Source organism: Corvus moneduloides, chromosome 1 (genome assembly GCF_009650955.1).
Source record: "Corvus moneduloides isolate bCorMon1 chromosome 1, bCorMon1.pri, whole genome shotgun sequence".
Lineage (NCBI taxonomy): Eukaryota > Metazoa > Chordata > Aves > Passeriformes > Corvidae > Corvus > Corvus moneduloides.
Window position 1 is genome coordinate 83,261,432 of NC_045476.1, and position 14,970 is coordinate 83,276,401.

Sequence of the window (14,970 nt, forward strand, 5' to 3'; positions counted from 1 at the left end):
CCACAGAGTACGGCTGGTACATGAAATTTCTATGTACATTTGTAGCTTATTTGAGCCTGTGCTTTGCAATCCAGGCCATGCAGCCCTTTTTGGGTCAGAGTACCCCGAGTTAAGTAACCTTCTGCCATTCATTATATGTGTGTGTAACATAAAGGAGTTAAAACAAAGTTTAACCTCTATAAAAATTTCTATTTACATATGTGCCAACTTCCTCTTACTTTTTTTCTTACTCTTTTCCATTTCAGAACTATTGATGCACTTTTAGTAAGAACTGATTTGCACCCAAAGGTGCACTTAGCCTTAGCAAAGACTCCCTGGAAACTTCTTTTTTTTGTAGCTTTCACTGTTGCATGTTCTTAATAATAAAACATCTTGAAGGGAGAATCATTTTATTCAGACTGAATAACTAAATTCCCAACCAAAGCATTGGAAGAAAATGGAGAAATAAACTGGAGGGGGAGATATTCAATTACCACAGATCTTTAAAACACTAAATGTTTAGTAAATTCTTTGTCTGCTGCATTTATATTGTTTTTTTAAGTCTCTCAAGAATGCATAAGTAGCAAAGGTTATATGAGGACTCTTTGGAGTACTGACTGAATGAAACAAAAAACCTGTTTAAAGGTCTAAACTGAGAGAGAGTGAACCCTTAGCTGCAAAACAGAGCATAAACCCAAATATAGCTATTTCTTTATACTACTCAATAGCCAATGAAAAATATAGGTAATTTCTCACTGGCTAAAATGCAATGTGCTGATTGCACTGTAAACAATAATTGAAGAAATACAGATGAGTATAATAACGGTTAGAAGTTAAATGTTCTGTTTGTCACAACATTCAGTTGTTAATTCATTTCCCTCCTATCATCATCTCTAAGCGGTAATTGATCATTAATAGAAATATGAGGTAAATTGTTTTTAAACACTATAATTATCATAGTAGATTATTATCATTAGTAATAGTATTTCACATCTGCTACCTTATGTAGAGAAGGTGCAAATAAATACAGTTCATAGAAATTTAACAACCTTTGGCAGGAATCATGTCATTCATTCCACTACAATGTGTTTTCTGTAGGAGTGACAAAGAAATCATTCATTCAACACACAGAGAGTACTTAGATTGGATGCATGAAATTACCCACAGTAACCTTGGTACGTCTTAAAAGCCCCATGCATCTCCGCCTACTCTGATAATGAAAAGTAGATAAGGCTACAGATTTAACAGCATGGGGTTGCCTTGCAATGCTTTGAGAATTGGTTCCAAAGTGACTCACTGACAACAGTGTCACTTGCTGTGTCACTATCAGTTCTGGCAGCATCTGCCTTTTTCCCTGAGGTCTTCCATCCAAGCAAGAAATGAATGTATCCTTTCTGCTCCTAACCATGGTGAGCTTACTTTCTGAAAATTTAGAGACTACAGGGCAACATAAAGTGAAGCCGACCATATGTAATTATCTAATTATAATTACAATAGTTTAGGCTCATGATTTTCAAAAATATCTAAGAACTGCAGTTATATTCAGATTTTCAGGAGTGCTCCACTCCTTGTAAAAGCATTAAATGGGATGCCCAAGTGCTTGCAACAATCCAAATGTTCCTAATGACAGCAGTAGGAGGTAAGCAGAAGATACCAAGCAGTTTGTCTTCTGTGAGTCCAAAATACCACTTTTGTTGAATATTTGCATAAAAAAGCTATAAAAAAAAAAGAAGAAAACAGAAATATTCTAGAGTATATCTTTTGAGTTTTGTCTTGAGTTCATGACAATTATTTTATTCTCAGTGGCTTCTATGGGAAATTTGTTGAATTTGTAAATGCGATTGCCACTGCTCACAAGAGAAGGACCTGTAATTAAGCACTCACTACTTTTGCATTTCATTGGAAAATGAGCAGTATTTATACAGAGAGCTTACTTTAAATACTTAAATTGGAAAACATAAACATCACTTGTGATAAGTTGAGCATACTTGCTATAAAGTCAAAGAGAATATGGATGGAAAATATACATTTGCCATCCTATTGCATTTTCTTATCTATATTACACACTAAATCACAAGTATTTAAGGAAACTGCATTGAATAAACCAAAGCTTAAAACAAAGTATAGTAAACTATTATGAACTTGTACTTGATGATTTCACAATTTTATCTTTAAAAGTAATAATTTTCAGTCTCAGCCTGTGCCTACATGGTGAAGAAAAGTAATATGCACTTTAGGGAAAAACACTTTCATGGAATGTACCCAATGAGTATGTAAAAATCAAGTCTTCAAAGGAGTTTTTTGAGTAATACAGGTGTTGAGCATGCTTTGTTTAGGTGATTTGAGGGATGCAACAGAGGTGTGACTTGGAGGACTTAAGATAGGAACCTAATTTCCTTAGTCGATGGAGAGAAAAATTATTCTTCCAATAGAGATGATTTAGAGCACCTGGCTTAGATCCTAAAGTAAATGGTTTGACCATATTCTTAAGAGTGAATGAATTGTAATAAAAATTGTGTTATTATATCTCGTGCCAGAGTGATAAAGAAAATATGATAAGGCTCTGGCAAGATATTTAAGAAGCAGGGATGTTAAGCAGAGCATTACAAACTCTATGTCCCATCCCTGACAATATACTTTTTATCATGTTAATGTTTCACATGTATCTTTCAATTTAAATTTTATAGAGGAAAAAAGTGTATTGATTTACTTCTTGGTGACGGTGTGATCACTGGAATATTACCAACCAACCTACCTGATAAGTGCCAATTACATGCTGCCTGGGATTCTGAAAAAGGAAAGACATCTTCTCCTGAAAACTTTTTTCTATCCATAAGGCATGCTACACCTTGATAATTCTTTATAACCACTATATAATTTACATAAAAAACAATTAATTCAAGCTTTTAGACTATACCCCCCCAAAATTATTTCTCTCGTATTATTTTGTTTGGCAGTAATTTCTAATCAGTAGAATGGATATTAGCAGAACAATTCTTCATTGGTTATGATACACAATGAAACTGATCATGTGGGCTGGTTTTCCACATAAGCCTTCAGACTTACAGAAAGCTGCACTGTCTAACACATGAATCCATTGGCAAAGTCAGATTTTTCACGAAAAGGGGAAGTGGTGAAGGTGGGATCTTTCATATACAACAATAACATCAGGATTAAAGCAGTTACTCAGGAACTTGATTAGTTCCCCTCAGCCTGTTGAAATATGGAAACTCCATATTGTCTACAAGAAACTCTTCTTTATAAACTTGAGGAATTTCTAGAACTGAGCATTTCTTCCCCTCTTGGGAAAACTATACTACCATACAAAGATGATTTAAGATCTTCAAAGAAGATTAAGTATTATCCTTGCCTCAGTTTTTGGACTCACATCTGAGTGTGTGTGGCTCCAAACAACTGCTTCTATAATTATTTCTATATTATGTTGTTAAACAGAGTACTCTCTGTTGCAACAAGTATTCTCTATGAAACAACCAGCACTCTTTGGAGGCAAAAGCTGTGGACTTGACTATCTTGAGCTTAGAAAATGAACTGGTATTCCACATTTCCTGAATGCTTGCACCAACAAGGGGTATATTAATGTCCATGGAATTATTCTCTGACATGAAATAGGGAGGTTTATTTTTAGAAAGCTATATGACAACACCACCGTGTCAGTAGAAAAAAACCCAGCAAATGTTTATATGAATATTTCAGTATTCAAAAATTGTACCACTATGATGAACATCATTTTTCCTTTAGGGAGGTGGAAGGAGGATGGCCTCAAAACCACAATCTACTAGCTCACCGCAGGGGACGATAGAGTTCTGGCTCAGGAAACCCCAGCTCTGGGGAAGCTCCATCATGTGGATTATCCTAAACTAGGGCAGTGTCAAACTCAAAATAGGTTTTGTTTCTGCTCATTTTCCCTTGAAGTACTGGTGACCCTTGGACATCCACAATCTCTGCAAGATGATACATCTGTGAGATGTATTTTTCTAGGTGTGGTGTGGACTTTGGAATCCACAAAAGAGAACCAGAAAAACCAGAAGCTTTTAAGCATGGTTATGTTATGTCTAATGAGGCCATAAACCTTTAGTCAGAGCAGGGGGTTAGAGACTAGAAGCAGCCTTTCCATAACTGAAGTTTTACAAGCCCATCCCAGATCATGTGTGACCTGCATCAGACACAGGGTGACAAAGCCTGGCTTTTTTTCCCCACACAAGGTCCCAGCCCTCTGCAGAGCACAGAGCCATATCTAGGAGAGGTATGAGTTCATCTCACTGCTGTACTAAATCACATCTCCCTAGTTTTAGAAGCATATGCATCAGATGCTGCTATTTATTAGGCTGATTATCTGTAGCTGATGTAGCAGGTTTAATATATTGAGTATGTGCTTATACATTTACATTATCCTTTCCTTTGCATATTACACTGTAGTTAAAACACCAGGGAGAAAATTGAAATGTTGTCTTATGATTCTTCCTAAATAGACAGAAATCAGTGCATTTACAGCCTGGGTCAGGATAAAAATTAAAATGCCTTGGTAATTTACGATAACAATACTATTACAATACACTGTCTGTTGGGTTTGGGTTTTGTTGCTTGTTGGGTTTTTTGGTTTTTGTTGTTTTGGTTTTTTTTCCTGAGAAAATATTAAGGATTTAGATGAAAGAGAGATAAATTCTTTTATTTCAATTTTTTTGTCTTTAAGAATCGTGCTATCATGATCCACTGAAATGCAATACCTTGGCAACTGCCAGAAAGCTGAAAAAAGTGCAAAGAAAATTCAGGCGAGGATAACCTTGCACAGTACAAGTATGGTGGCACCTTAGAAAAAAAGTTTCAATTGCATTTACAGCTGTTTGATTGAAGGACATTATGCATTTAAGTCCTTTGATGCTAACCTGGGTTATTTCTTAATAGTCGTTTTTGCTGATGAGAAGTAATGATGGTTTTCATTTGCTATTCCTATCAGACCTGAAAAGGTTTTTGGTACATGGTGGTGTAAACTGCTAGTGTGGAGAAACAACCACAAAAAAAAGCTCCCTTTGTAGTAAAAAACAAACAAAAAACCACCTAACCTTTTTGTAAGTAAAAATCAAACCCCAGAACAGCTTTTGAGCCTTAAAAACTAAAACTAATCTAATCACGTCAGAGGAACTGTAAATGTGTGCTGTATTTCAGTCAATATGACTGATTACCTGTCACTTACTCCCCTCTGATTTTTTCCCACTGTGCGCTTTGGAACCATCTTTGTTTTAGAAACTCAGAGGCAGCGTGTATGAATTTTTAGCTCACCTCTGCCTCATTTTCCTGAATGCTTTTGGGGATAAGTAATTAGCCCCGTCAGTTATTTCAGCTTAAAATCTTCAACTGCATCATCACTCATTTATTTTTATCATCCTCATTGATGTTGCTCAAGCTGAAACAAAACGTCCTGACCAAGCAATATTTATTGCAAATATTGCAATAGCAAAGGGGGGAGCTAGTTGTATAGTCCAGTTTCATATTGCAGTTTGAGGAAAGTGAGGGCTTTCTCCTTTGGTACTTCCCCAAAAGACGGGAGAAAACTTAGAAAACACATTTAAAAGAGATTTATGCAAGTAGAAGAAAGATTTTTGTTGACAGAGGAGTTGCATCAACAAAATTTGACAGAACTGTTGGAGCAGCATAACCAGCTGCTGCATAAGTTTGTCTGAGCTGCTTGTTCCATCATTCCTGGAAGCTGAAGAGAACAAGGTTTTCAGGACCTTTGGGAGTAAAAGGTTATTACTCAGGCCTGTCTCAATACACCTGTATAGTAAATGGAGGTAGTAATGTATGCAGGAAAAATGGACAATAAAAAATGAATAATGCTGAACTGTCACAGCAAGTCCACAGCAAGAAGTAATGTCTGCTAGAAACAGAAAAATAAAAGTCTACAAAACTGTCTTTCTCATTTAATGTACAGCATATATTGATCATTTCAAATGTCTTGTGTACAAAGACCAAACCTGTCTGAGTTCAAGAAGCGTTTGGACAACACTCTCAGACACATGGTGTGGCTCTCAGGGTGTCCTGTGCAGGGTCAGGAGTTGCAGTCAGTGATCATGATGGGTCCCTTTCAGCTCAGCATATTCTATGATTCCACTGTTTGAGGGAGGGGAGGGAGGGAATGCAGATTTCATGCTATATATTATATTCTCTTGAGTTTTCCTGTGAGCTGGCACCAATATATATTATTTGTTTTCATTTATTTTATTCTGAAAGTATGTTGTCACAGTAGAACCATTAACAGCTTCCATATGCTGTGAAGATAATATTACAGGAGGACAATGGCACTGTAATTACACACTACATCTTCAGAAATCTGACTCTTGCAGGGTTGAAGATTGCTTCAGAGTTTCAAATTAATCTGGATGACCCTATCTTTATTGCTGTTGAATTTCTGGAAATGATGAAATGCCCAGTCATTGAAAATAACTGATCAAAGCCTAAACAATCAGATATTGAGTAATGTAGTCCTTCTTTGACTTCATCTAAGTTCCATATGATTTACAGCCAGGTACAATATTTTATAGGGAAATGTTTGTTTCAATGAATCTGAGTGATCTTCAGATCACTAAAAATAGACCAATTTGGAAAAGATGGAAAAATCTATTATCATATGGTCTTACAATTCATGTTCACTAAAATTGTGGATATAAAAAGCAATTGCTGCAGCAATAATTTCTGCTATCCGATATAAGTGCCTGCAAAAGACCTGGACATCTGGGCTAGAACTATGCTGTGAAAACTTAATACAATATTCAAGTGTAGGCAAAGGTCTTTTCCATCTCTTTTCTGCATAACTTGTATAGCAGAGACCCAGTAATACACGTGTTTGTAAGTGACATTAAATAATAGGAACATTTGTGATTGTATCATGAATAACATGTTAAAATTCTATTCTTTACTTAGAGTCATTGAAGTACAGCTAACAAATAGCTGAGACTATCTTGCCATGACACCATTTTGTGTCATAACAATCCTTTCCTGCTGTTAGAACAACACTAAGTACAGCTTTCTTTAGTATGTTCCCTTGGAAAAAAAAGTAGTTAAATGATTGCTCAATCTTTAGTAGCTCAGGCAATGGGTAATACAAAGCTATACACAGTGATGTCCAGAAGTGAATGCTGACACAAGCTGACTTTACTTATGGGGATATTCTCTAACAAAAAAGGCAAATTTTGCCTTGTGGTGTACTTTGCATACTGATGGGCAGAGGGGGGAAGCAAACAGAGGAGATTTTTTCAGACCCAGTCAAACAGAAAATAATATAGGTACTATAGCCCAAATGACTATCTCACAAAAGAGTGAGCTTGTTCCTAATCCAGCAGTGCTAATGTCATTTTGTTCCTCACCTGAAAATACTGTGAAGCTGAAAAAGCTGACACAGCATGCATTGTAAGGAGATAACAACAGGGAACAGAGTCTGCTGTTAAATTCAGCAGCTGAATGCGAAAGTCATCTATCCTGCTGTTAGATAATATACAGCTTCTCAGAGCCTCATTTTGTGGTGTGTGACTGAACCACTGCTGGGTGGAAATCTCTGAGACATCGCCCTAATGTGCCTCCCAATAGTCACAGATGGCTGTCCTGCTACACTATTGAAAAGAGGTGCAAATTTCCTCCTACATGCCACATGTAGCAGAACCAAGCAGGCCATTGCTGATGTTTTCTGAAGGGGCTGCTCTGTGAGAGCTGTGGAACATTGACCCAAGGAAAAAAAAATGGACCCAGGGAGAAAAAATGATGGGGCTCATTTTGTTGAGGCACAGGATGAAGTGAATCAAACATCCTGGGCTCAAAACAAGCTCCAAAAGTTGGTGGCAGTTTTGACAGCAAAGAGTGTTGCTTGAAGAAAGGCGAGCACTGCCTGCCCACTGCAAATACTGGTCGTGGTGATGTTCACTTGCAGCAGTGCAAAGTAACAACTCCAGCGAGAGGTGCAGCTAAGCAGGGAATACGGGCACCTCAGGAGCAGTGAAATAAGTCAGGGCACCATGTTACAAACCCAGGCCTGCTGCTACTGCTGTTGCTAAAATCAAGGCTGCCTCAAAGTACTTTGGACTTTTTCTTTTAGCTCTATTAACTATTATGTCTAGCATTTTTCAACATGGCTGTTCCCCTGAATGAAACCATTTTCTCTTCACATGTCAGTAGAAATACTTATTTTAAGTGTGTGTAATTTTTTTGGTGGTTTGTTTTTATTTTTTTATTATGACTTGTAGTAAATAATCTGAAAGTAATAGTGTTCTGAGCTAAAAACTGTTTAGCTCAGAAATTTTAGTAAGAGCACCCTCTGGTGGCTCAGGTATGAACAATACTCTAGATCTTCCATAAAGAGTTGTACACATGTTTATAATACTGAATTATAAAGAAATGCGTGAAAACTTTTCCCACTGAATTTTCCTTTAAACTACTATGAAAGTCATAAATATATTTTCAAAAAAAAAAAAAAAACAGAAGGAGGAAAGTGCTTATAAACATGTACTATCTATAAAGACAATTTAATTCAAAAGAGAGTCAATCACATGAAAAATTAAAGATAGAAATATAGATAGATACCTCAAGATGTAGAGATGCTAAGGGCTTTACTATTGTAATGGAAAAAAATCTAGAATCCAGGGGAAATCAATAGGTAAAACACAAATAGATTTTTCAAAACCTTTGTTGTTTTCATCTCCTAATTTTAATAAGATTATTTAAATATTTTTATTTTGCACAGGCTCCATGATTTTAATCAGAAATCCTGTGTTAATTACCAAGAAATCCCAAGAATGACTGTCTACCACTTTGTCACAGGTATCTTCCATTTAAAAGTACCTGAGACCTCTCACGTTGGTTCTGCTATTGGACGGATCAGAGCTGTGGACCCTGATTTTGGGAAAAATGCAGAAATTGAGTACAACATAGTTCCAGGAGATGGAGGAAACTTGTTTGACATCACAACAGATGAGTACACCCAGGAAGGAGTCATTAAACTGAAAAAGGTATGTGGCACCAATGGGTGGATGTGCCTATGACTCAAGTGAGAAACCAGGTGAGAGAGTGAAACATTGTGCAGTTTCACGTCATGAGTAGCACACAATAGTAGTGCTACATAAGTAGTTTATATCTCTATTTTAATTCACAGTTGTGATCTTTGCATTGGAGTTTAGTCTTTTGTTTAGTCTTACAATCAGGTGTGATGTTTCATAAATAGTGTCGTGGTGAAGAAGTAATTCTTATCCCATCTAGAAAGTGCAATTTATCTTTTATGGGAAGTTTTCTACTTAAAGCCATACAAGAACCAATTTCGGTTGAGAGCATGGAGTGAAAAAGCTGTATTTCATGTTGACTTATAAACATTTTATTTTGAAAATTTTGACTTTGTGTTTGCTATTTGAATATTGAATCTGTTTTACAGTACTATGATGGACAGTTTTTATTCCGGGTAGAAGAGTACCAAATGGTTGCAGACACCCATACCCTACTACCAGTCTCACGATAGTGTCCCAAACAGCTGATTATCAGATACTTAAGAAAGGAAACACACTGCATCTCAGCTGTTCATGTTGCTTTAGTGCTCTAGAATAAATTGAAGATTACTGAATTTATGAATTTCAAAGATGGAAAAGACACATTTCACTTAGAATTTAGTGATTAAAGCACTCAGTAGGAAGAATCCAAAACAAGGAGTGTCACATTTTAACCAGCTGTTATTTTTTGAGCCTAGGCATTTACATATACACCAATGATCAACTTGTTCAGTAGAAAGAAGTCTGAACCACCAGCATATTTTGGAAGGCACAGTTATGTTTTATAGACAGCTCAGGCTTGAAGGTGTAAATTTTGTAAAATACCAAACTATTAGCTGAACATTTCACAAAAGTCTGGGAAGGAAAGAGTTCTGGACATTATTATTAAGAAAAGCTTTAGGAAAAGTGAAGCTTTAATTCTAACAAAATTTAGAATGTAGGTACGTAACTTCCCTCAGCTCTGACCATAGATCTATATTTTCGCTATATTCATTCCCATAATGGAAGTCCTGGCTTCAACCTCCTGACCTGGCAATAGTAAATTATCCATGGATGCATTAAAGGACAAGATGATGTCAAGTCACTGACTCTTCTGCCAGTTATAATGAAATAAAACGGGAGCCACCATGTTGCTGTTGTTCACGGGGACGGCGTGAAGAACGACATGGAATTCAAGTCCAGGATAAATGGAATTATTTCATTAATTATCACCTCATTTATGTAACTTGGTTCGCAATAGAGAAATTACATTATTGGGTCTTTGACCATCCACCTCCCAGATTGATTTGCTGAATGCTACAACGCCTATTTCAAAATATTTTCTTCAGTGTGGAAAACAAGACTATTCATAACAAGTCTTGCACCTGTGAGATAAAGCCTTGGTTTACAAAAGCCTCTACACTGTTTACAGCTAGCTTGCGTGAGAAAGGAGACACTCACAAGCAGCCGTAAAAAGCAGGAAAATTTCTCTGCTAGCCTTTTCAGCATCTACACCACCATACTCACAGGAGGTAATTTGTCAATGAGACATAAAATCTTTGACCTCTTCACAGCCTGCTTCTTTTCTGACTAAAACTTGAGTGTACTGTTTCCTTCTAATGGGAATTTATAGACTTTGTTTCATTTTTAAAAACCCTTCTGATCACCTTTTTCCCCTCTATGCAGGTGCCTCAAAAATGGGTCCATCTGGAGCTGTCAGGCTGAGCAGCTGCATATGCCTCCATATGCACTGCCAGTTGGAAACTGCAATGAGTGGGAACCATTAAAAAAATTAATATTTGATCATCAAGAGCAGGTTTTTGATATAATTCAGTTCTCCTTCCATTAGTCCTAAGCCTCATCTGTTCTGCTTGGTTTTGTACACAACACTAGAATTTGCCATACTTGTGGTTAAGTGTATATATTTCCCACCACTGGTTGTCCAGGTTGGCAGTGATGATGTTGATGAGAAGGGTGCCAGGGGAATTAAAGAGAACTTCAAGGCTCTCGGTCAATTGGTTCATGGGACAGAAATGCAGGCAGTGTTCATCTCAATTCCTTCAGTAGCAGAAACAAATGATAAAAGGAACTGGAAAAGCCATGTTATCAATAAGTGGCTTAAGGGCAGGTGGAGCAAAATTTTGGGTTTTTCGGTCATGGGGAAACTTTTATGGCACCAGGCCTACTAGAGTCAAATGGGCTCCATCTATCTAACAAGGGCAAAAGGATTCTAGCCCATGAGTTGGCAGGGCGGATTGAGAGGGCTTTAAACTAAGTTCAAAGGGCGAAGGGGATGAAACCAGGCTCTCCAGAGATGAGCCTAAGGGTTGTAAATCAGAGTCAGGGGTGAAATCAGCCCAGCTGAAGTGCATGTACACTAATGCACCCAGCATGGACAACAAACAAGAGGAGCTGGAAGCCATGGTACAGCAGCAAAGCTATGATGTAGTTGCCATCACAGAAATGTGGTGGGATGACTCACATGACTGGAGTGCTGCAATGGATGGCTGCAGGCTCTTCAGAAGGGACAGGTGAGGAAGGAGAGGCAGTGGGGTGGCTGTGTACATTGGGGAGTCTCTTGACACAATAGAATTTGAGGTCAATGGTGATAAGGTTGAGTGCCTATGGGTAAGGATCAGGGGGAAGGTCAACAAGGCAGACATCCTGGTGGCAGTCTGTTACAGACCTCCCAAGCAGGATGAAGTGGTGGATATATTATTCTATAAGCAGCTGGAGGATGTTTCAAATCACCAACCAGGGGTGGGGCTCCACTAGCCCTTCTGTTTACAAACAGAGAAGTGTTGGTGGGAGATGTGGTGGTCAGAGGCTGTGTGGGGTACAGTGACCATGAAATAATAGAGTTTTCAATGTTTGGTGAAACGAGAGCCATCAACAAAACCTCTACACTGAATTTCTGGAAGGAAAACTTCAGCCTATTCAGGATGCTGATCAGAGAGTACCTTGGGAAACAGCCCTTAAAAACAAGGGGGTCCAGGAAGGATAGACATACTTCAAGACAGAAATCTTGAAGAATTAGAAGCAGGTTGCCCCTCTGTGCCTAAAGATGAGATAGCAGGCAAAACAACTGACTTGTGTAGGCAGAGAGCTTTTGAAGGAACTAAGGGGAAAAAACAGGATATATCATCTTTGGAAAAATGGGCAGGCAACTCAGGAAAAGTTTGAGGTTGTTATTAGGGCATGCAGAAAGAAAATTAGAGAGGTGAAAAAAAAAAAAAAAAGACCACTTCTATATTCAGATACTTTAGAGGTGCTCATTGTATTTAAGTCCTTCCAGCAACAAGACAGGGCATAATCTGGACTAGGGAACTTTTACAACACTAGAACTTTGATCAGTGTTGCCTAATGTAAATGATAGGTCTCTGTCACTGAACATGGGGGAAAAACTGTAATCCTAACACCTTTTAATCTTCATCATAGTGAGAGGGGACAGTGAGAGAATGTGAAGATCAAGAAATACCAGTTTTGTTCTATGCAGGAGTGTGGAAAGAAGATAAACCAAACACACAGGGCCTCCAACAAAGAATGCCTTTATACTGACCCTACACTTTGTCTTTCACAAAACTTTTCTCAGAGAAAAGATCCCTTTCACAAAACTTTAAATCATCCAAGTGTTTTAGGACATTTTGGAATCATCCAAAATCCATCCACTTAGGCTGTTTGCTAGATCCTGGGTTAAACAAGAGCAATCCAGATTCTTAAAGACATTGTTCACTCAGTTGTCTTTTTATATCTTCTACACTTGTAGTAATATAAATGTGCTTTCATGGGTTGCAGTTTTCAGATTTACAGAAGTGCTGGACACTCACAATTCTATAGACACCTATTAAAATGCATGATACTTGTACAGTACAAGCCTACAACAGCACTATTCACTTGCCTGCAGAGAAGCAATTTTACACTGCGAGATGTTCAAAACACTGATTTGACCTTGTAGGATTATGCAAATATTTAAGTATGTATTGAAGTATTTTTTTTAAATGAAAGTGGGTGAATGAATAGGACCTACATGTTCAATTAAGAATTATAAATAATAAACAGAGAAAGTGACTAATAAAAAGTGCTATATGCTTTAAAAACAGGTTTATGCTTTCTTCTCTATTATAACATATTCTGGTGCTGTAAGTGCTGCAGCAATTCAGTGCCGAGCCATTTCAAAACCATTTATAAAATTTGCTTTTATTTTCCCTGAAAAACTTCTTGCAGCCAGAAACTGTCCATCACTACATAGATGCTCTTTTGGTCTGTTGTTATGAAGAACAACATTGAGGGATTTCTATAACAAAATTGATAAAAATGAAGCCCTCCTGGCCTACCTTTATTTTTGGTGGAAAATACATTTGATGAGAAAAAAATTGCACAGTCTAAACTGTTCCTTTTAGCACACTAAGTGTGTTGACGGATGCAAAAGGCCATTCTCTGCTTCTGGGATGCTAAATGGTAAGAACAGCTACAGCTAGACAAGTTGCAGATCTTAAATCATTTGTTTTGTTTGCTCATTTATTTTTGTGCTACAATCCAATATAAGTCTGATTATTACTACTCTTGTGCTAATTACAGATATTAAAAATGAAATACCTTTTCTTATATTCTGCTAAATAAATCATCCAAATGCCATGTAGCACCACTGTGTGGTTAATACTGTAATAACTTTTTTTTTCTCTCAAAATAAAAAATAAAGGAAAACAGTATCCCTAAAAAAAGGGGCAAAACCCGGATAAGGATAGTGCTGTATACAGTTCTCTGTAAGAGTAAAAATATTCCTATGTTAGGAATAGAATTATAATTCCCTCCCTTGTCTGGTGCTGTTTAACACAATGTTTTGTGCATTTGATATTTATATAGTATCTTCTATCCTACCTGAATCGTCAGGAAACTACAGTGGGTGTAAGCTATAAGAAACACAGTGACAGAAGGGGCCATCTCCTTCATACTAGAGCGCAGTGGCCTCAGATGTGCCAGTCCCAGGCAAGCGACTGATTTTGAAATCTTTAATGACCAGGCACAACAGTAAAGGAAGATAGAAGGTTCCAACCATCACTGACAAGTTGGCACTAAATTTATTAAACCAAGGATGAGTTTATACAATAAGCCCATTTTGTGCAGAACGCTTTTAATTGGCTCACCGTGTGCTAATCCAGAAACTGAGTAGGGTTCAAGCACTGAACTTGTTCTGTGTGAAGACATCACTTTACTAAACTGTGCAGTGTTTAATTGAAACCTTGGAAAACAACGGTTTCTAGGCTTCACCTGGTATGATCCTACACTGCCCCACTATGCTGGGTGAACTTCTCCATATGGTTCAGTGGAAGCTTGGGGGACAGCCACATCTTGTTTTTTGTACCTTGTGCACCACTACTAAAACTAACTGCTCAGATGACAAAGCTGTGGCCATGACATCCCATCATGTCATAGCATTGCACAATGAGAAACAGTAACCTTAGTGATGATAAAATAGCAGAAACTGGGGGGACAATGAACAGAACAAATAGCTGCAGGTGGGTTTTAGGACTGTGTTCTTCCTTTTAACCTCAGGAGCCACATTTTAGAAGCCTTTAAGTGCAGTCAGCAAGTAGTGCTTTTATTGGTGGTTAAGCTCGGTTGTCTTGCCCGTGGGACAGCCCATGTAGCTGTGGGACATTGCTGTAAGAGCCATCTGAGAACACCTGTACCACACGAGAGTAAGGCAAACTCTCAGCATCCTTCAGTGCCAACTGCATTAAAGCTACTACTTGCTTTACTACCAAAACTGTACAGAGTGCTCATCACACCCCACCCCACCCCTTCTTTCTCCAAATGCAGGGAATTTGCTCTGCAAGTATGAGCACAGGGACTGTCTGCCTGTGATCATAACTCATGAGTTTGTGGGAGTAGTGGTTGTGCACTTTGACGAGGAAGAGCTGGCAATATTAAGTCCTTTGGTAGAGGCAGAAAGTGGTGAGCTGTGTGCAGA

At 37.8% G+C, this 14,970-nt stretch overlaps 1 protein-coding gene across 3 annotated transcripts in view; it reads left to right on the top strand.

Annotated features, from left to right (window-relative positions):
- LOC116447857 (cadherin-12) overlaps positions 1–14,970 on the top strand; it is a 432,700-nt gene that overhangs the window by 370,805 nt on the left and 46,925 nt on the right. For all 3 annotated transcript variants that reach the window (XR_004241717.1, XM_032117539.1, XM_032117553.1), the window contains one exon: positions 8,806–8,993. Coding sequence is in view for 2 of the 3 variants with exons in the window: in XM_032117539.1 (XP_031973430.1) it covers positions 8,806–8,993 (188 nt within the window). In the remaining variant the exon portion in view is untranslated. The remainder of the gene's footprint in view (positions 1–8,805; positions 8,994–14,970) is intronic.